Consider the following 22,890-nt stretch of genomic DNA (forward strand, 5'->3'; position numbering starts at 1 on the left):
ACAGAATGTTCCATTGCCTGACTATAATGTGTGAAAAAAAAATACTTTTTGCCATTTTTTCTTATTCATTATGAAGTTAAAACAATTGGTTTTCTGCCACCTGTGATTAAATCCTGGTATTACCACAGTCTCAATAATTCAAAGTTTAAATGAAAATTTTAAAATTTCTAATTCCTTTGGTTCATGACAAATTGGGAGAAACCTCTAGTATACGTATTTTTAAAAATACTAATAAATCATAATGTAGATTACTGTGCATGTGTATCTCTATAATATTGTTGTTTTACCAATTAACTGCTTGCTATAAAATGTCTCATTATGGCAACCTGAGACCAACACTGTCAACCTGCAAACATCCTGGTGTTCTTAAACATCAGGAAGACAAATTCGTGAAGAATGGAGAATGAATTCTTGTGTCCTGTTTTAATTTACTAGGCTGCTCAAAGCAAATACCATGAAATGGGTCAGGTTAAAAAAATGGGAACTTATTCGCTTGTGGTTTTGAGGTCAAGAAAATGTGCAAATCAAGGCATCATCAAGGGGATGCTTTCTACCTGAAGACCAGCTGCCAGCGATTCTTGGCTCCTCTGCCACATGGTAAGGCACATGGTGGTACCTGCTGGTCTCTCTCTTCTCTTCCAGTTTTCACTGATTTCAACTTCTTGCTTTTGTGGCTTTCTCTTTGGTCTGAATTTTGTTCTCTATAAGACTCCAGTAATAGGATTAAGACCCATCCTGACTGAAGTGGGTCACATCCTAACTGAAGTAACCTCATCACAGGTCCTACTTACAGTGGGTTCACACCCACAGGAATGGATTAGATTTAGGAACATGTTTTTCTGGGGTACATACAGCTTCAAACTACCAGATGCCCCTGCACCCTTTTTTTTTTTTTAATTTTAGTTTAGTCACACACAGTAATAAAAGTAGATTCACAGCGGATGTCCAGACATTTGGGCCTGACTCACACTTTCAAAATGAGCAGCACAGCACACACTCAGGAAAAAACAATTAAAATGTACTGTGAAAAGAAAGAGGCATCACTAATTCATAGAATGTCCTTCAGCCTAGTAAACATTCAGACTGCCTGTGAGAATTGAGGGGTCTCATTTTGCTAAACACTGCTTAAAAGCAAAGCAAGTTCTTAACGTATCTCAGCATTCTCAGTGCTGGCCTGGTTTGAATTGTGTTTGCTAATGGCAAGTTCAAATAATTTTGATTTTCTCTTGAGAATTTATCTGTGATTATGCAGTTATTGAAAAATAAAGCCATGCAAATCCAAGCCATTAAAACCTAACCAGGAGGACCAAACAAAAGGAAAAACAATTAAGGATTTTTGAAAAAAGAACCCCTAAAATGCTTTAGAAGGAATTACCTTTATAGCCAAATCTCTAAACAGTAAACAGGGATAATGGCTTACAAAACTTCTCCATTTGTAGACCTATTTTTTACTGGTTCCAACCTTGCCATTTTATTAGCTCAAGGTATTACTAATGGGTAACAAAAATTTCTCTGTTGTCGTTGTTTTTTTAACATAGAGGAACTGTTACCTGAAAATTAATCTCATTAGGAAGTTATGAACTTAACTACTTTGTCATAGCTCCAAAAGTTAACTACTAGGGAAGCAGATGTGGCTCAACTGATAGAGCATCCATCTACCATATAGGAGGTCCAGGGTTCAAACCCAGGGCTTCCTGGCCCATGTGGTGAACTTGCCCACGCGCAGTGCTGCCACACGCAAGGAGTGCCATGCCACGCAGGGGTGTCCCCGTGTAGGGGAGCCCCATGTGCAAGGAGTATGCCCTGCAAGGAGAGCCACCCCACAGGAAAAAAGCAAAAAAGTGCAGCTTGTCCAGGAGTGGCACCGCACACACGGAGAGCTGATGCAGCAAGATGGGACAACAAAAAGGAGACACAATTTTCCAGTGCCGCATGACAAGAATACAAGCGGACACAGAAGAACACACAGTGAATGGACACAGAGAGCAGGCAATGGGGTGGGGGAAGGAAAGGGAGAGAAATAAATAAAAATAAATCTTGAAAAAAAACAAAAAAGCAATAAAAATGAACTACTAACCTGTACCCAGCCCTATTTTCACTTCATGTTTCAGAACTTCTTGAATGTTTAGAAAGCCACTGCTAAGTCTGTAGAGAGAGAAGAGAGTCAGAACAAGGAAATCCATGTGGTTCCAACAAGAGGGACACTAATAATAATAATAATAATAATAATAATAATGTGATAGTATTGAAAATTGTGTCTCCCATCATATCAATTCTAACACTGACACAAGCACATGAGTCAAAGTAGACCATCCAGTCCTGGAGTAAAAAGGATCATAAAGGTGCTTGAATTCTTGGACTGAGATTAAATCTTGGGAGGATACAAAGTAGCAAGAGCCAAAAGGGAAAGCAGGAGATCACTTGTAAGAAAAAAATAAATGGAGAAATTGAACCTTGCAATTGTTCTAAAAGTCTTATCTGTCTTTGATATGCTTTTTTTTTTAAGATTTATTTATTTATTTATTCCCCTCCCCCTGTCTGCTCTCTGTGTCCATTCGCTGTGTCTTCTGTGTCTGCTTGTCTTCTCTTTAGCCATCACTGGGAACTGATCCTGGGACCTTCCAGAGTGGGACAGATGCAGTCTGCTGCATCTCTTACTGTCTCTCTTCTCTATCTCTTTTTGTTGCATCATCTTGCTGTGCCAGCTCTCCATGTGGGCCAGCACTCCTGTGTAGGCCAGCACTCCATTCAGGCCAGCTCTCCACTCAGGCCAGCTTGCCTTCACCAGGGGGCCCCAGGAATTGAACCCTGGACCTCCTATATGGTAGACAGAAGCCCAATCGCTTGAGCCACATCCACTTCTCAATAAACTTTGTTTTTGGTTTTTTGGTTTTTTTTTAATTAGAGAAGTTGTAGGTTTCCAGAAAAATCATGTAAAAAATACTGCATTCGCATATACCTCCCCACCCCCATTTTTAACACTGCATTTGTGGTACCTTTGTTACAGCTGATGAAAGAATATTACCCCATGTACCACCCAGTATACCCAATATTACCGCATATACCACCCAATTATTAACACCTAGAATTAGTGTGGTACATTTGTTACTATTCATGAAAGGCCATTTTTATAACTGTACTATTAACTATAGTCCATGTTCACAATTGAGTTTACTGTGTTGTACAGTCCTGTTTTATCTTTTATATTCTTATACATACGACCTAAAATTTCCTGTTTTTAACCACATTCATATATATAATTCAGTGTTGTTAATCACAATCACAATGTTGTGCTACCAGCTCCACCATTAATTTCCAAAACTTTGTAATCAAGTCAAATAGAAATTCTTTACAAATTAGACATTAATTCCCCATTCTCTACCCCCGACTCAGTCCCTGCTAACCTATACTCCAGATTTGAACTCTTGAGTTTGCTTATTCTAATTATTTCATATCAGTGAGATTACACAACATTTGTCCTTTTGTGTCTGGTGTATTACACTCAACATAATGTCTTCAAGTTTCATCCATGTTGTCACATGAACCAGAACTACATTGCTTTTCACAGCTAAATAATGTTCTATTGTGTATATATACCACATTTTATTTATCCTTTCCTTGGTTGATGGACACTTGGGTTGTTTCCATCTTTAGGCAATTTATGAATAATGCCCCTATGAACCCTGGTATGCAAATATCTGTTTCAGGTCCTGTGTTCACTTCTTTTGGGGACATACCTAGTAGGGGGATGGCCAGGTCATATGGCAGTTCCATACTTAACTTTCTGAGGAACTGCCCAACTGTCTTCCTCAGTGGCTGTCCCATTTTACATTCCCACCAGCAATGTCTTTTTTGTTTTTTCAACCAACCCATCTTTTAGGAAGTAGAAACTGGACAACATTGCTGTCTTTCCGCTACCTGGAATAATTTGCTGCCTTGAATGAGTAATGACTTGAAAGGTCAAAGGAAGGGGGGCATGACTGGAAATGGGGTGCAGGCTGCTGAGTCAGAGGCTGACATTTCAGTGATGTCTTGGAAGATAGCAGCATCTTGGGGAGAAAGTGTTCCTGGGTTAAAGTCAGACCTCTGACCCTGAGCTTAATAGATAAGCTGCCTTTCTAGAGAGACAAAGGAAAACTAAAGCTATTCTTAGAAGGACAAAAAGATGCAAAGATTAAAGTGGTCTGTTCAAAGGCACACATGACTATCCTATCCAAAGCCCCAGTGTACATGCAATAACTCTCTCACATTTTGGAGAATGAATAGTGGTGATGATCACTTAAACATTAAAAAGTATCCTTAAGAAATTTAACCTCAATCTGTTTGCAAAGTTGGATCATGTTTTCATTTAGCAGATGCTGTGAAAGTCACTTATGGGATGTTAAATCTTTTCAAAACCTGGTCACTAGAACATATTTATGACCATTCAGCTGTAGATAGGCAAGATTCTCTGTCATGTGTGACTACCTTTATGTCTGAAAACCAGGAGCCTCTGGAGGCTCTCACAACACTCCAAAAATATGTCACTGAGACTCTCAGTACTCCTCTTGTGCTGCCACTGTCATATACTCTTTCCAGTCACAACATTCCTAGACATCCAACTGCCAGCACCTCCAACTCTTTGCCTGTGTGCTCTCTACAGCTGCTAGAATCCACTCTGTCATTGTTCTGGAAGGCAAGAATTTCCAGGGAATTAATGCCCCCACTCCCAGTCAGCAGGTCTCTCTCAGTGACTGATGAGTGTGGGCATAACTACCTGTTATGGGTTGAATTGTATCCCCCACAAAGACATGCCCAAGTCCTAACGCTTGGTCCTGTGAATGTGAACTTATTTGTAAACAGGAACTTCAGAGATGTGATTATTTAGGGTGAGGCTAAACATATGACTGGCGCCCTTATAAGGAGAGGAAATTTGGACATGAAGAGAGAGAAAGAGAGAGAGAGAGAGACTGCCATGTAATGGAGGCATAGATCAAGTTATGCTGCCACAAATCAAGGAACATCATGGATTGCCGGCCACAGCCAAAAGCCAGGAGAGAGGCATGGAATGGAGTCTTCCCTACACACTCCAGAGGGAGCATGGCCCTGCCAACATCTTGATTTGGACTTCTGGCCTCCAGAACTGTGAGATGATTAATTTCTATTGTTTAAGCCAACTAGCCTGTGGCACTGTGTCACAGCAGCCCCTGGCAAACTAAGACACCACTGCATATCCCTCTCCTCCTGAGAAGACTTTGGCTCCAAATTTTTCAGAAGGACTCAATTCTGGGGACTCACAGTGGTAATTTTCTTCCTCATTTTTTTTTTTTAAGATTTAATTTTTAAAATTTTATTTCTCTCCCCTTCTCCCCCCTCCCCAGTTGTCTGCTCTCTGTGTCCATTCACTGTGTGTTCTTCTGTCCACTTCCATTCTTGTCAGCAGCCCAGAAATCTCTCTTTTTTATTGACATCCTTCTTCTCTCTGTCTCACTCACTCTTCTCTGTCTTACTTCACCTGTGATCAACTCCCAAATAAAGAACTTGTTCATGGTACCTCATCTCAGGAACTTCTGTGAGAACCCAAACCAGAGAAGATAGGAAGTAACCCTCAAAAAATCTAAAACTAGCAGAAGCCAAAGAAAGTTGATGATCAAAGAAATGATCCACCCCCACCTGCACGTAAGGAGGGCTCTATTCTGGGTCCACTAGCACCGAAAATGATAGACACTTTCTGTCATCTAGCCTAAGGGTCCTTAAACTTTCACACATGGACTGGCTTCATGGGATCCAATCTGTAATTAGATGCAAAAGGTATATATCCATGTGCTTTTTATCTGAAGAGATAGACCATAATTCAGGTCAAGAGTCATTTTATATTATGTATGATTTCTCTGTCAACCTACAATTTCGCGAACAAAAAATTAAAATAAAAATTTAAAAATCAGTTATAAATAAAGCTTTTGCATTCTTGGGAATTACTGTAGGACAGGATCCCTCCTAGGGCTTCCTTATGTGAGCTGGCATCCTGTCGGATCCAGTACTGTGCCATAAACCCTAGGGTTTGCTTCTAGTAGCACTGCGTCTCAATCTGATACAAGAGCACAGAAAGGGATGGGAAGGCAGTCCCCTTGCCCCGGAACACCCAGCTGACACCTGCATCCTTTCAGTCCTTAGCTGTAAATTCTGTAAATTCTGAAAGCCATTGCTTTTGAACTCTTTCAGTTCTTTCTCTATAGTCCTGCTCTGTTTCAAATTCAGAAATTTTAGAAGATGTGGTACTCTTCAAATGCACACTCTGCCAAAAATGTCCCCTTTTAAATGCTCCTTCTCTCTGCTACAGCATCAGTCTGTCTGGTTCTTGTGCTGAACAACTAGGGAAGAGAGGCCAGGAGGAATGACTGAGAAAACGAAGGTATTTGGCCGCTGATTTGCAACTCGAACTTTCAAAATCTACCCAACAATTATTGCCTACTTACGACAAGTTAGAATTGGGGCAGTGTGAAATAGATGCTCCTCGTTCATTGAATACGTTAAGTTCTTCTGCAGAAAGGTAGCAGCCGTGCGCCATCACTGTCTGGAGAGAAGAATGTTCTATATGCATTTTACCACTCAAAGGCTCTGAGGTCAGCATTCACTCACATACACACGGAAGCTGTGAACTGGGCTGTTACCGTCTTTACAAGGATATTTAGGATTACCTGTATTTGCAAAACGTCATTGTTTACAAGTTTTATCTCACAAAAGGGCTGCACAAACACTGTAACACAAAAGTTCAGCAAATTTTGGATCTTCTTTCTCTTATTTTGATCTATAAGATGTGGGTCAGTCCAGGCTATCCACAGATTCAATACCTATCCAGTCTGAAAATGATGTCCACATTACAAAATAGCCAAGTTACTTTCTGCATTATGAAGTACTCCTGGTAGCGCTGTGTTTATTCCTATTGTAATTGCAGGATTTTAGAAGTAAACTTTCACTTCTCAATACATAGAGGCTGTGAGAGAAATTTTGTAGTTTCTCTTTATTTCTGCCTTTAACTCATCTAGATTTACACTTTCATAAAAACTAATAAATGTAATATAAGATAATTTTTAATTCTCACAGGAAAATTGACCAAAAAAATAGATACTGCATAATTTGAAGCATTTTGTATTTTTCAGTCTTGGTAATGTTTGTGCATTTTCTTGACTAAGATTACTCTTTCAAAATTTCTTTTCTCTCAGTATAAAACCTGTATCTAAATAACTTTCTCCTTTGGGAGGCATGGTTTATTGATCATAGAATTATTAAAATACAATGTTCACAACTTGTATACAAAAAAACTTAACATGCAAATTGAATATTCATTTTTAACCATATTGAAATATATGTAAAAGGGTAAAATTACATGATTTATAAAGAATATTAACCTTTCAAAGCAGTCATATTCGGAGAGGCATTCACATGGTCACTAAGAAATTATTTGCTGCAGTAGTTAGTTCATCGTGCAGTTTATACATTTCATTCAAGGCCAAGGCCAAAAGGTATACTGTTGTAATGAGGTCTCTCTTTATTCTTTTTGAATTTTAATTAACTTGAAAGCGTTTAATTATAGATGTAATACATGCTTATTTAAAAAAATAAAGCAATCTTATATTGTTTAAAAATAAAAAATAATAAGTCCCTGTGCTTTCTTTTTCCCCTAGGAAAAGTCACTTTTAACATTCACTGTGTATCTTCCAGACTCTTTTTCTAAGCAAACATACAAACACATGTATATAGTAAATACGTTGAATAATATTGTACAAGAATTATTCCTTGTAAACCAGAACACCTCATTCTTTGTGAATGTGGAATAAAATTCTAAATTGTGAACATTCTACAATTTAATCTCTCAGCGATAGCCAGTTTTTACTTTTACTGTAATTAACATCTGTATAACATATTCCTTATAGGATGTATCCCTAGGAATGCATCCTTGACTCAAAGGGAATGCTCATTTAAATTCTCATGGATCCTGCCAAATGTCCTTGGACCAAAAGACATTTCTACCCTCGATGAGACATACATTTATTTACTGGGATGAAAATTCAGGCCCACTTTTTCACTAAATTCACCTGGAGCTTTACTCTAGTTTGGAAAATACATATATACATGTCACAGAAGTCTGAAGTTTATTAGTCGGATTTTAAGATTTAGCTAAATGTGCCCTGTTTTACATAAATTATGTCATCTTATACAATTTACCTTATTTGTCAGAAGATTGTTTTTATCATACACATCTGTGTAGTTTTTATAACCAGGATATAAGGTTTTCACAGCTTCAACTTCATCACGATTTTCACTTATATGGCTCTATAAGAAAAAAAATATTTTCAATTTATATCTATAAAATACCATCAGAAAATATACTTCCTACTCCCAAAATGGTGTGGATGGTTTCCACTCCCTATGTAAGGGACCACATGGAAAAAAAAATGGAGATTTTACATGTGATTTTATTTCAAGCCATAATATACAGTCGATTCTCATTATTCTTGGTAGTTACATCCTATAAAGTCCCTGGGAACACTGAATTAGAAAATATTGAACCACTGCCCTGAGGGGAAGTACAGGGTTAGGTTCCAATACTTCTTTAACTCTTCAATTCATAATTGTGCTCGTTTATGTTTCTGTTTAAAGACACCCTCTATCTTTTGCTTGCTCCTAATTTGCACATCATGATTCCTTAGGAAGTTCTTTGTTTTACTAGCCTTTAGAGATTCCCACCACTTAACCCCATCTAGAAACAATATCATTGTCTTCAGAACATTTTAGAGCAACATTTAAACAAAGCCTCTGAATATAAATTTGAGCAAGTTTAATCATAAATCACATTGGGGGTCAGGTTGTTGGAGGTCATTAAATAAGGAGTCAATCTCATGGCGAACAGCATTATAACTTATGCATTTTATCCATTGGGCACATTGCAGCCTTTTTGTGCTTAGGAACATCAGATAGTGCTGCAGCACTCCCCTTGTGGGTTATTTTAAAAAGCAGAATCAACAACAGAAAGCATACAAATGTTTTTAAAAAGTGGCACTACATACACTACAAAAAGGACACTTGTTTATAGTATGAGAGCTCAAAGAAGGCAGAGCATCACCTAGCTCAACCTCAGCTGAAAATGTGTATATTGGGTGACTCAAATTTTTCACCACTCAGCACTTGTCCACAAATGACCATGAAAATGCCACAAATACTGATTTTGGAGTTACAAATAAATTTTAGTGAGCAGGCCAATTTGCAAAAACAGAATCAGTGAATAATGAGGATCATCTGCATATCATATATATGATGTATTATACATTTCTATATGAGATAAGAAAACTAGGACTATCATGAATATATGTATATGTGTGTGGATCCCAGGACAAATTCTTCCAATAAAATTTTCTCGAATTCCAAAATATAACAAGAACAAATAAAAAGTGTTCTTTGAAGAGGGTCAAGAGCCTAAATATTTGTGGCAACCTACCTCTTCTGGTGCTGGCCAGTTAAGAAAAGAGTTCTGTGGCCACCAAAAAGCTAGAAAGCACAGTTCACAGGTAAGAACCAGAATCTGAATAAAGAGCCAAGTTTTAGCCCAAGTTCTGACCTTAGTTCTGTGTCTTAAGGTAAGTCAGTTCTTTTCTTTGGGCCTCCATTTTCTCATCTTTCATATAATAGGGGTGTGCTAAATGAGTAATTTTCCAAATCCTGATAGCTTTGGATATTTCCTTCATATGAGACTTCACAGAAATCCTGCATGTAAAAGGCACAAACAAGCTGCTCCTCAGGTGAGGCAGGGATGGCACTTGGGGGCCAAGTCCCTTCCTGTCCCTTGGTTGGCTTCCAGAGCAAGCTCTTCTTCAGAAAGCAGTTTGAAAATAACTGCACTAGATAATCCCTGCAGTCAACAGGAAAGAGCCCAGATGAAAGCAAAACAAGTGAGGCCTAGGCCCGCCATACCAGGGCATACAACGCTAAGAGGACAGAAAGTGTTCTTCAGACAGGAAACTTAAGTGCAACCACCCCAACTGCTGGCCTAAAATAAAAATAATTTCAGACCAACTGGTGATGAGTACGTGTTATGGGAAATAACCTACAAGCAAATCAGCACCTCTGAGGAAGGCAATGTCATTTCTCTCTCTTCACATGAGCTAGAGTATGCAGAGCCAAATAAACAAAAGAAAATAATACAATATCACAAAACCAGGGTGTTCCACCTTGAGGATGAGCTCTATGCTGTCCCTGAGGAAATTCCAGACCATCGAAGAAATACAGAGACATCAGAAGAGGAACAAGGACAGCCAGCATGATTTACGGTATTTTAACAAATTTAAGTAAAAACACATACACACATATACCCTTCCGGGAAGAACAGGCTTAATTTTGTTGCAAGTTTTAGTTTCTTTTAAATTTTCCTATGTATATTGTTTTAATATTATTTAGACTTAATTTTCTGAAGAACAGAAATATTCTGTTCCCAAAGTAGAGACATCATCTGAGTTTTGAATTTCCTCTCCAGGAGAGAATTGTATCGGATAGAATCAACAATTCACATATTACAGGTCACAAAAAAAAATGGGGGAAGGATAAGAATTGTTAATGGGCTTTAAGATGATAGATCTTAAAAACAAAGAAAAAAAAAAAAAAAACCCTACAAAATGGTAAAGAGTCACTGTGTTGCCTTCCTCCGACTTGTCCTTTCTTATAAGATAGTCAAATAACTCTTTCAAGAAGAGAAATTTTAGTACAGTATGTAATTAAGCTTGGATGGGGGGAGGGGAGCTCCCAATTTTAACCCAGCTGTAAGCTTTAAAAAGTGTTTTATTCCTAAATTGCAACAACTTAATGACAAAGTAAGACACACTTTTTTGTTCCTGATTTTAAATTAAGAAACTTGGAACAAAGGGGCTTTTAAATGCATTTTTGTAAGGCAGAAATTAGGTTCATTTTGCTTTTCAAATAATAGCTGGTTTCTACCAAAATGAAGGAATAGAACACTGAGAAAGTATCAAATAAAAGAGAAGTAGGAAATAAATGCATTAAATGAATTCCTCAGAGTATAGGTAAACTGTCTGTCACTGATCTTCTTAGTTACTTATGAAGATCTCCTTGTATCTCGAAGCCTGACCAGAGAAGATTGATGGTAAAAGGGGCCTCAAATTTCTTACCAGCAAAATTTAAGAATCAGATTAGGCAGCATCTGTAGGACCCTTCCAGCTCTGTGATACTATGGCTCTAGGGGACCTCCGTCAAGGAACTGGATATTTCTGCCAGGATTTAGGGTACAGAGATGTCCTGCAGGCTTGGACAGAGGCACAAACAGAAGGAAAGTACCCACCTGAATGTGCAGATCATGGATCCTGGCGATGTTGCCCAGTTCACACATCAGGGTCTCAGAGCAGGAAAGGGAAAAACGTGGTGTCACAATGGGCTTCACTCTCGAATACTGGAAATAATAAAAAACAACTGATACTGTAGGAAGCTATGGATATCATGAACATGTTGTTTACCCCAAATGCATATCATACAACAAGATATTGGTAGAAGTGATGGGTTATTTGGAAACAGCTCACAGCTGAGAATGGAGGAGAGTGCATTCTTCAGCACCACGTACAGTGGAAGAAGGGAGTGTTCCACATGAGAGACCACCATTCCCCTCATCACCACTTCCGTATGGAGGCTCAGAAGCAGCCTAGACTGGGTTGCCTTCATGAAGAGAGTTGGGAGATAAAGAAATTTCTAGGGAAAGTGCTAAGGAGGTTCAAAGGGAGCTGGTGGCCTGTCCCTCTTTCCTTGACCTTGAGGATGTGCTGGCCATGGCTTCCCTGAGGACTGTTTGGTTGCAGGATTGGCTCTGGTGCCACATGAGGTGAGGGGATGAATGGGGAATAAGAACTCAGAGAGGGTTGATAAGGATAAGGATCTACGAAGCTCTACCTAGATCTCCCAAGCTTAGATTAAATGAACTTCTGAGGTTTCCAAGAGAATTCATCCAATGGAGCCATGAAACTAATCTTCTGGAGGTGGGTCAGGATCTACTGCTGCCTCAGCAGGATCCCCAATGCCAGGGCGCTGCAAAGGGGGAAGCCTGGCTGAGTCCTGCAGCCCATCTCATGTGCGGCACAGGTGAGCACCAGCACAGCCAGGGGCTGGGGCACAAGCAGCCACAGTCAGTGTTGACATAACCATCAAACAGTTCCACAACCTCCAGTTTCCAGCAACCTGTTCCCCAAGAAACCCTCTCCCCATCCCCCAGAGACCAGTCCTGTCAAATTAGAAGAACCCACAGGAAAGGGAGGGAAAAGCACTGAGAATGGGAAAGCTGTCTTGAGATGGGAACTCTAAACTGGGCAGTGACTGAGATTTTTATACCTAGCTCTGCTAAAAGACAAGTTTACCAGCCTGAATAACTTAGTTTTCCCTCTACAGGTAGACAAGGGATTTTGAAGTCTAGAAAAGTACATTCAGTTCTAAGAATAAAGGAAACTTCATGTTTGCACATATTTAAATGGTGATTGCTTAATTGAACCCATTAATATCAGTTAACAGTTCCTGATTTCAAAACTGTGTTTAAAACAAAACACAGAGGGCTGAGTATAGAGCTGCCCTAGCCTTCACTGGAAGGCAAAAAATACCTGACCTCACTGAGCTTAGTGGCAGGTTCACCGTGAAAACCATGCAGGGTCTCGGCGAATACTACTTCATGATGGGATAAATCAAACAGCTACCAAACCACTTAATAATGAACCCTACAACTAACACGAAGTCAACACCAACACAAGCTGTGAACAAGTTTACTTACATTTCTTTGAAGCATTTCTGACACAAATCTGAAATAAAGCAAAAAATAGGAAGTTAGAAAATCTAGACAATTTCGAATATGTTTTTTTAAAAATTGGAAGCATGATTCTAAGATGCCCTAATTTCCATGCAATCATTTCTAACATAGCTCATGTTTCACTACCACTAATTAAACATTAACAATTAGCAGAGTAGCGATGACTCTGCTTTCTCATTTGCAGCCACAGATACAGGGTGGAAAATCACGGGAAATATAATCTTATCCACTAACCTTGGCTGGGTTGTTCACAAGGATTCTCAGAACACTCAAGCCAGTCTCCTAGCTTAAGCTCTTTTGGGGGAGGATTGCCATATATTTTGCTTCATGTATTATTAGAGTTCTGGATCTGATTCACCCACAGTTGTTTAGAAGTGATGGGTCCTAATTCCCCTAAAGTGAAAAATGACTTGTTCACAGGATATCATCATTTATTTCCAAGGGTGGAGTCCTACTGCGAATGGATGTTGGACTACGGCAGAAAGAATAGGTCAGAGGTGGCTGTGAAGTGGGTGGTGACTGGGGTGGCGATTCGACCAGTTACACCTGCAGGGATGCTGGCCTCTGTAGTGCCTGAGAAATGGCTGCTTCTGCCCCAGAGGGAAACATTTACTAACTGTATTGTCCTGCTTTCTGGTATTCTTTTGTCTCTGAATAAAATACAAATTAAGATTTACTGTGACAATAAAAAAAAAAATGGGTTAATGGAGGAGCTGGATATATGGGCCAATGCTAAAGGAAGAGTGGCACTTCTTCCTCTCAGTGAATGGGTAGCATTCCCCTATTCCCAGAAAGCTAGAAAAGAGGGACACACATAAGGGGAGGGAGGTCTGAGGAATGGAAAAAGTGGAACTTCTATAACTTGCATCAGGGCCTATTAATAAGGTTTCAATTTGGGGAAGATTTAAGTCGAAGGAATTTTCTTCTATACCTTTTGGGTGTTGGGTGTAATGCAATACAATTTGGTCAAATCTGCAAGGTACAAAGGGAAAGGCATCAAAGAAATGTAAGAAAAGGTACTATATATAAGGAGTAGAATATCCCAAAGTCGTAAGTAAAAAACAAAATGAAACTCATGACCTCGGGCAATAGTAAAACCCACAATCAAAAGTAATTTACTGTGCAGGTCACAGAACATTAAGAGCAAATCCAATCTACAGGAGAAGCCCAAATCTATAATAAAGGCTAGAGAGAGAGGATAAATTACTTACTTAATAAAGAAACCTTCATTTAACAAAGGGATTTACCCCTGGACTCCTATAGCAGGGTCCCAGAGTCTTTAAAATATAATTTGATATACAAAAATAATACTGACATGCAAAACATTTTTTTAGGAACAGACTAATTTCATTAAGTTGTGTGGTCACCCCTCGGGCTGAAGTGTGGTTTGCTGGCCTGGCGGGGGAGCGGCCACGGCAGGCCAAGCCACTGCCCCCATAATAGGGTGGCTGGTCGGACTCACCGCCACCCCTGAAGGGAGCTCGGCATGGGCGCAGAGTGCCCTCGGGTCTCCCCTTCTCGGCAGCCATGCTTCCGCGGCCGCCCCTCCTCCCTGATGGCGCCACACGATGCCTGTGGGGCGGCGCCCTTCTTCTTCTTTCTTCCTGCGCAGGTGCAGGGCGGAAAATTCCAGTCTGCCCTTTTCCCCTCCCCCGACAGCAGCAACAGCCAGGCGTGGGCGGAAAAATCCAGTCTAGCCCTTTTCCCCTCCCCCGACAGCAGCAACAGCCAGGCGTGGGCGGAAAAATCCAGTCTGCCCTTTTCCCCTCCCCTGACAGCAGCAACAGCCAGGCGTGGGCGGGAAACTCAAGTCTGCCCTCCACCCCAGCGGCAGCAGCCACCAATCCCTAAACCCTGCCCCTTCCCCCAGCAACAGCGACGGCCAATCCCTGGCCACCACCCCTCCCCCGTCCAGTGCCGCCCACTGACCTTTTGCCGGCGACCAATCAGAGCAGGGCGTGGCTTCGACCAATCAGCCTTCCCCAGCCCCTATAAAACTGTTGCCTCTCCCTCAGTAAAGTGGACTTGCGTGTTTACCTTGTCTCCGCGGTAGTTCTTCTGCCGTGTGCCCTCCAGTCCTGAGAGCCCCGACAAGGGCCTGGCCTCCCTTGTCCCCAGTTCGTCGCCTGCTTCTCCGGGCGACCCCTTCGTTGCCGGCTTCACCGGGCGACCCCGTCAGCCGAACCGCGCAACCCCTTGTAAGACCGATCCCTCGTCTGCTGCCGGACCGACCCCTCATCCCAAGCGGGACCGACCCCTCGTCCAGAGCTGGACCGACCCCTCGTCCGCAGCCAGACCCCACCTCTACCGACCGAGCAAGCCGCCGCAAAGTTGGGCGAATCTTCACACTGCAAATGGCAAGAGTGACTTAATACACTAATTCATCTTTCACCTTCAATTCTACATCACAGGGAGACTCCAGAGTATGTTGATATGCTTTGAACCCCTCAGCCCTTTATGGATTTTTGTCGAATTAGGGAAAATGCAAGGAAGGAAACTAGCACTATTATATCACGTAACAAAATTCTTGGAGCAACTGAAATTAGACTCCACAGCTATTTATACCTTAAAACCTTTTTAAGAAAAATCATTCCTTTATGAATTTTAAAGCATTTCAAAAATAGATTTGCTTTTTACTTTAAGCTAATCACTTTTTTTGTTTTTTAAGATTTATTTATGTATTTATTTCTCTCCCCTCCCCCCCGTCCCAGTTGTCTGTTCTCTGTGTTTATTTGTTCTTCTTTGTCCACTTCTGTTGCTGTCAGCAGCATGGGAATCTGTGTTTCTTTTTGTTGCATCATCTTGTTGTGTCAGCTCTCCGTGTGTGCAGCACCATTCCTGGGCAGGCTGCACTTTCTTTCACACTGGGCAACTCTCCTTACGGGGCGCACTCCTTGCATGTGGGGCTCCCTTACGCGGGGACACCCCTGTGTGGCATGGCACCCCTTGTGCACATCAGCACTGCGCAGGGGCCAGCTCCACACAGGTCAAGGAGGCCCGGGGTTTGAACCGCAGACCTCCCATGTGGTAGATGGACGCCCTCACCACTGGGCCAAGTCCGCTTCCCATAAGCTAATCACTTTCTATTCTGTTTACTCAGTTCATCCCCAAAGGGGATGTGAATCAGAAAAGAGATATTCACTCATCCCACATGCATACTCCTAACTTTTTAGCAATTTTATTAAGGTATAATTTTCAAATAATAAAATTCACCTCTGTTTAAGCGTATAATTCGATGATTTTTAGTAAACTTACCAAGTTGTGCAACCATCAACCTAATCCAATTTCAGAACATTTCTATCACTCCATGAAGCTCTGTTGTATCCTTTTACAGGTATTAGCTGTTCTTATCCCCAGACCCTGGCAACCACTGATCTTTCTGTCTTCATAGATTTGTCTTTTCTAGAATTTCATGAAAATGATAGGGGCTTTTGTGTCTGACTTTTTCACTAGGCACAATGTTTTCAAGGTTCATCCATGTCCTATCACATATCAGAACTTCATTCCTTTTCATGGCTGGATAATATTCCTTTACAGAGATGTACCGCAACTGGTTTATCCATTCGCCAGTTGATGGACATTTGGATTCTTTCCACCTTTTGGCTTTTAAGAGTAATGATGCCATGAACATTCACATCCAAGTCTTTATGTGGCCATATGTTTTCATTTCTCTTGCACATGTCTACCTTTCGTGATTCTATATGCATATGGCCTCTCTTCCAGAACTCTTCCCAGAGCAGGCTGTCCACAACCTCTGGAGAGCCCCTCTCTTTGCCCAGCAGTAGCCAGGCAGGGCTTGGTCCTTGCCCATGTTCTCTTTCTAGATGTAGTGCTACCATAGGCCATCCCCAGACCTTTACTACAGGAAGGACACTGAAGTGTTGCTCTCTAAGAGCACACAGATGTGGAGGCAAGGCAGGAGGAGAATTAACTCATCAGCCAGCCCCTCTGCATTTCTGCACTTCTCCTTGGGAGAATGTTCTTTCAGGGTTTTTTTTTTGGAGAGATGCATGTACCTCCTTGGAAAAATACTAAAAAGGATAAAAAGTAAAATCCCAATACTGATAGTTTTAGGTGGTTGGATTATGGAAGACTTTTTTATTCTTTGTATACCTCTTTGTGCTTCTTCAAGTTTTGTCCTGGGTACGCACATTTATTTTTTTATTTTATTTATTTTATTTTTATTTTTTTCTTCCCCTTGCCTCCCTGTTCTGCTGTTTTTGCTGTCTGTGTCCATTCACTGTGTGATCTTCTGAATCTATTTCTCTTTTTGTCTTCTCATCTTTCTCCTCTAGGATTCACCAGGATTTGATCCTGAAGACCTCTGATGTGGAGAGAGGTTCCCTGTCAATTGTGTCATCTCAGTTCCTCGTCTCTGCTGTGCTTCTCCTTGACTCTCCCCTTCATCTCTCCTTTGTTGCATCATCATCTTGCTGTGTGAATCACTTGCGTAGGCATTGGCTCACTGCATGGACACTCGGCTTCCTGCGCGGCTACTTGGCTCGCCACTCAGGCAATGGTTCACCATGTGGGCACCTGGCGGGCACTTGGATCAACACATGGGCACTCAGCTTGCCACATGGGCACTCACACGGACAGTCAGCTTGCCACATGGGTACTCGCATGGGCACTCGGCTCACCATGCAGGCACTCAGCTTGCCACATAGGCACTTGGCTTGCCACTCAGGCACTTGCATGGGCACTCAGTTCACCACGTGGGCACTGGCTCACCACGTGGGCACGCACATGGGCACTTGGCTCGCCACACAGGCCACGCAGGCACTTGGCTCATCGCACAGGCACTCAGCTTGCCACGCAGGCATGCTTTCTCTTCTTCTTTTTCACCAGGAAGCCCCAGGGATCTAACCCAGGTCCTCCCATATGGTAGGCAGAGGCCTTATCACTTGAGCCACATCCACTTCCCCACATTTACTTTTGCAATAAAAAAATAATTTTTTCTTAGTGAAAGGTCTTTCATTGATTTGTAAATGCAGCTTATTTTTTTTACCTTATTTTCTAATATTTTATTTCACAGATGCTTCCCTACTTCAACTATCATTCTTAAACATACTCATGACACAGCATGTGTTCCCTCCCCCTCTGAGTGTGTCACTCTCTCTTTCACCCCTTCTATTCATTCACAGTGGACATGAGGTATAGGTCGGATCTATGTGATGGTAGAAAGAGCGCTCAATTGAGAACCAGAGACCCTGGTTTTAATTCCTGGTTCTGCCACTTAGAAGCTTTGTGACCAGGGGCACACAACTTAGCCTGTATCAGATTCAGTTTCCTTATAAAAGAAATAGATGGTCTTAGATTTCTGTGAGGATTAAATGTGGCACTGGAAGAGAAAGCGCGCTGTGTATTGTGAAGGATTACCAGTGTTGGAGCAGGCTCACGGTAGCCGGCCCACTCCATTTGCTGGAGCACTCTGAATCACCCACCTGGAGCACACCTGATCTGGTTTCCACGCTCCATCTCTAATTCTCTCAGGACAGCAGTGGGACTCACTCACAAAACAAAATAAGACAAAAGAACATCTTACCTCTCCGTTTCCTCAATTGATTCTTCAGTGGTTTCCTTGTATTCTGGAACAGTGTCATTCAAATCCATGCATACTTTGCCCACAAATGCCCGCTGCCCAAATTTATCTGTGAAGCATATGCCAAAAGAGTCTGAAGTCATGATCCTTTCCCAAAGAGTAGTTTTACTGAGACGTTTTAAATCATGTTAAAATTAAAATTATAATGAAAAACATTAATGAGAATGTAAAAAATTACCCATCATTACACCACTTATTTATCAATAAACCCCCCGGTAAGTAGTTTCTCTCTCCATCATTCCAACCCACCACCTCTTCCTCTGTTCTCCCCAGGTAACCAGGTAACAACAGGGTGTCCATACTACCTGGCTTTTTCCTTTGCTTATACATTTCGTCTGTGGTTTTCACTAAAGCCATAACTATCCTTTCCTCTCATCTTACGTACTTAGTGGAGTGGCCAGACTCTGATCCAAGAGAAACATTCTCTTAGTCCTTGACTTACCTACACTCTGCTTTTTCTCTTCCTTCTTTCTCCTTTTCCCCCTTTCTCCATCTCCTGTTCTTCCACCAACACCCCTTAGACTGAATTTCTCTCTCTATTCTCTCTATTCTTCCTCCCTGCTACATAACACCAAACAGCAAGGGCTAGTGATGAGAACATGGGTGCTGGCGTTGGACATACTTGGATTTGGCTCTTTCCTTTGATTACACTTGGGGACAGCATGCACATTTGTGTGAGATCTAAACCTTTATGTGCCCAGTCGCCTCTGTTAGGTGCAGAGTTATGAGAAATAAAAGCAATAACGTATGCGAAGTACCTGGCCGTTTGGGTTCGGGAAGGATATGGCTATTGTTCTTAGCTGTAACATTGCCAATATTATTATCTGAGGGGGATATCACTTAGTCCTACTAGTAGCTCTCAGCACTAAAAAACTTAGGCTTCATTAGAAGTGCGGAATTCTATTACAGCTAGAAATTCAAAGTCATGTGGTGCAATGTTCATCTTTTTTACAATGTTGTCACCTGTTGTAAGAGTCTTTGAAAAGTTTTTCTGCCTTTCTCTGCCCCCTGTAATACCTTTAGATTCACCTTCCTTAAAATAACACTTTCCTCATATAACTACCTTGCTCAAAACCTTCTTAGAGTCACTGATGCATATGCAAGCCCCTCCACCATCTAAAGCACCCCCATCTCCCACCTCACCATGAAATGAATCCTCTCCTTCAGTTAAACCACTCTGCTCCCTCCTTTCTCTATTCACTATCGACATTCTCGTCCCCATGTCTTTGTCCACATCAAGTATTCTATCTAGAAGACATTTTCCATTCTCCGCATTTTGTCTTCCCTTCAAAGCCCAGTTTAAGAACCCCTTTCCCTGAAGTCTTCCCAGATGCCCCTGCCCTGGACACTCTCTCCTCTGAAAACAGCAATATTTCTTTTCAGTGCCACACATAGGACCTTTGGCATAAACCACCTGAGCCAGCAAGCAGCAGTGTCAGTGAGTCAGCCAGCAGGTATTTATTGAGGACTTACCATATACATGCCAGACATTTGACTGGATCAAAAGTTTGGAACCATCTGCCTGAATCCAGTTTCAGCTCTGCTTGCTAGCTGTGTGACCTTGGGGCATGTTACTTAACCTCTCTAAGCATCAGTTTATCCACGTGTATCATAAGACCATTAATAACTACCTCACAAGGCTGCCTGCAGCTGGGCTGAGACAACCTGCGTGGAGTGCTTTGCATAATGTCTGGCATCTAGGAACAGCACTAGACATTTCTAAAGTCATTAATCAAAGTGGGCAGCCAATGTGTGTCTGGCTTCTCAAGAGCAGAGACTTTGGGTTTCCTTGTCTTCCCAGCATCTAACACAGAATCCTGAGTCTAGCAGACAGCGAAGACATGTCTGTTGACTAATTCTAGCTGTAGCAACAATTATATTATAATCAACAGAATTCCTCTAAACCTGCCATAAGAAAACGTAAATCAATCCACGCAATTTAGATCCATATGCATCATTCTGGAATCAAAAAAACAAAAGTAATGAAATTGCTTTAACAACAAAAACTATTCAAGGACCACTGTGAGACACAGACACCCAAGTGCTTACAAGAAACGCAATGCTCCAATTCTAACAATTAAAAGGCAGGACTGCCTACAAGTGTAAGTCATCACTGGGTATGGTCTGGCTCTCTTGACCTGTTCCCTGTAAATCATGCTTTCATCTGCTCACCTGTAATTTCTGCAAGGAGCAGAGATGAGTCAGTGTGAATTGTTCCAAAGTAACAGGCTGTGGTTGTTCCATTCTTTAGTGTTCTCCTCTAAAAATAAATCACAAAAGCCATGAATCACGTGTGCCCGGAAAAGTCACATGGCACATATAGATGAAGATAGAATTCTAGTTTTTAAGTTAACAATGTTTTTATTTAAAAGTACGTTTGATATGGAATGTAGTTAAGGAAAATGGCAAAAGTATTTATATTCCATAAGTGTTAGCTGGAGTATAAATTGATATTTTTTAATTTCCTGGTTTCACACAGTTTTGTGTTTCAGAATTCATAAAATGTGACACCAACTCATTCCTTATTTCTCCGAATTGTTTAAGTATATCCAAACTTGCTTGCATCTGTGAGTGAATAAATTAGATTTTTAAAAATATATTACAGAGTAAAAGTAATCAGAAGTCCAGTTCAACCTAGGAGATTGATCACATACTAAAATAACAGTAAAGAAGTAAATACAAAAGTTATCATCCTGCAAGGAGAACATGAGAGGAAACAGGAGCAGAGATAACATTTCAACATCTCCTTGGATAGCAAAAAGCAAGGGATGAGTCTGCCACCGTGATCCAGATGGCAAAGTGAGATGCTTCAGGGCTCCATCCCCTCACAGAAGCTTTGAACAACCAGCAGAAAGCTCCAGAAAACAGTTAAAAGATTGCGGTAACAGGGTGAGCGCAAAATCAAGGAAAAGGCTACCTAACAGCAGTGTGCCCTAACTGCCTCTTGCCCTACCTGCTCAGCGCAGAGCTGGCCCACAGTCCCAGTGTAAATCCTTTGTCCTGGTTCCAGAGGAAGCAGGGTAACTCATCCTCATGCACATACTGGGAGCATGTATGTCTGGTCCACCCAGTCTGGTGGTGGCCTAGGGGACTCACTATCCTAGAACTGGCCCCATGTATAGAAGGCAGCTCACAAACCTCTCCTACAGAAGGCTGAGAGAAAGCTGTCAAGTCGTGCTGCCGGGAAAAAGGGATGGCTGGATTAGGAAATAACATGAGGAAACTGTTTCCTAGGGAAGAGAAGACATTCAAAACTGTATAAACGGGGGAATTCTATAGCCAAAGGACCATTCCCAAGACAAGATGCCTATGTAGAAAAAATCAGGGAGGCTCCTATACTTTGGCCTGAAGCTCCTTTCTAAACTCATTGAAAGGCTATGCCCTGAAGGAGAGCACTCCCACAGAACAATCTGCAGACTGGGACACAGGTTTTCTTTTCTTTTCTTTTTCCTTAGCTCCTAACTTTCAAGGAAAGCTCTGTCATAACACTAGCTGGTTACAAGCTTAAGAGACAGACAATTCAGGGTCTAAATTCCAGAGATAACACACTAAAATATCAAAATGTCCAGGTTCCAACAAATGGTACAAAACATACAATGAAACAGGAAGTGATGGCCCAGGCAAAGCAGAAGATTAAAGCATTAGAAACCTTTAATGAGGAGGATCAGAACTGGGACATTCCAAACAAAGACTTTTTTAAAAAATGGTCCTCAATATGCTCAAAGAGTACAAGGAAAACATAGACGAAGAACTAAAGTAATAATGAGAACAATAGATTAACACAAAGAGAATATCAATAGAGAAATGGAAATTATGGAAAGGACCAAACAGAGCTGAGGACCCACAGTAACAAAAATTAAAAATTCCCTAGAGGGGTTCAAGAGTAGACTGAAACTGCCAGAACACAGAATCAGAGAACTTGAAGATAAGACAATTGAAATCATCCATTCTGAGGAGCAGAATGAAGAAAGAATGAAGAAAAGTAAACAGGGCCTGAGGAACCTATGGGATACAATCATGTGTACATCATGGAAGAAGATGAAAGAGAAAAAGGGGCAGAGAGAGTATTCAAAGAAATAATGACTGACAACTTCCTAAATGTAATGAAAGACATGAATATACACATCCAAGACATTGAAGGAATTCAAAACAGGGTCAACCCAAATAGATCTACACTGTGGCATTTTAAAATCAAACTGCTGAATGCCAAAGATAGAGAATTCTGAAAGCAGCATGCCACATATAAGGTAGCCTCAGTAAGATTAAGTGCCAATTTCCCAAGGGAAACCATGGAGGCAAGAAGGCAGTGCGGTGATGCATTAAAGTGCTGAAAGCAAATAGTTGCTAACCAAGAATTCTATATCCAGCAAAACTGTCTTTCAAAAATGAGGGAGAGATTAAGATATTCCCAGATAAAAACTGAGGGAGTTTGTTACCAGTAGACTGGCCCTACAAGTGATGC

General features: G+C 41.2%; 1 protein-coding gene across 2 annotated transcripts in view; it reads right to left on the reverse strand.

Moving 5' to 3' along the window:
* Nucleotides 1–22,890, reverse strand: part of GDA (guanine deaminase) — a 99,659-nt gene that overhangs the window by 20,445 nt on the left and 56,324 nt on the right. For both annotated transcript variants that reach the window (XM_058301668.1, XM_058301669.1), the window contains exons 4-10: nt 20,601–20,688; nt 18,372–18,477; nt 12,791–12,818; nt 11,327–11,434; nt 8,206–8,313; nt 6,456–6,553; nt 2,078–2,145 (exon numbers count right to left, since the gene is read on the reverse strand). In XM_058301668.1, the coding sequence (XP_058157651.1) occupies nt 2,078–2,145; nt 6,456–6,553; nt 8,206–8,313; nt 11,327–11,434; nt 12,791–12,818; nt 18,372–18,477; nt 20,601–20,688 (604 nt within the window). The remainder of the gene's footprint in view (nt 1–2,077; nt 2,146–6,455; nt 6,554–8,205; nt 8,314–11,326; nt 11,435–12,790; nt 12,819–18,371; nt 18,478–20,600; nt 20,689–22,890) is intronic.

Source organism: Dasypus novemcinctus, chromosome 8, assembly GCF_030445035.2.
Source record: "Dasypus novemcinctus isolate mDasNov1 chromosome 8, mDasNov1.1.hap2, whole genome shotgun sequence".
NCBI lineage: Eukaryota > Metazoa > Chordata > Mammalia > Cingulata > Dasypodidae > Dasypus > Dasypus novemcinctus.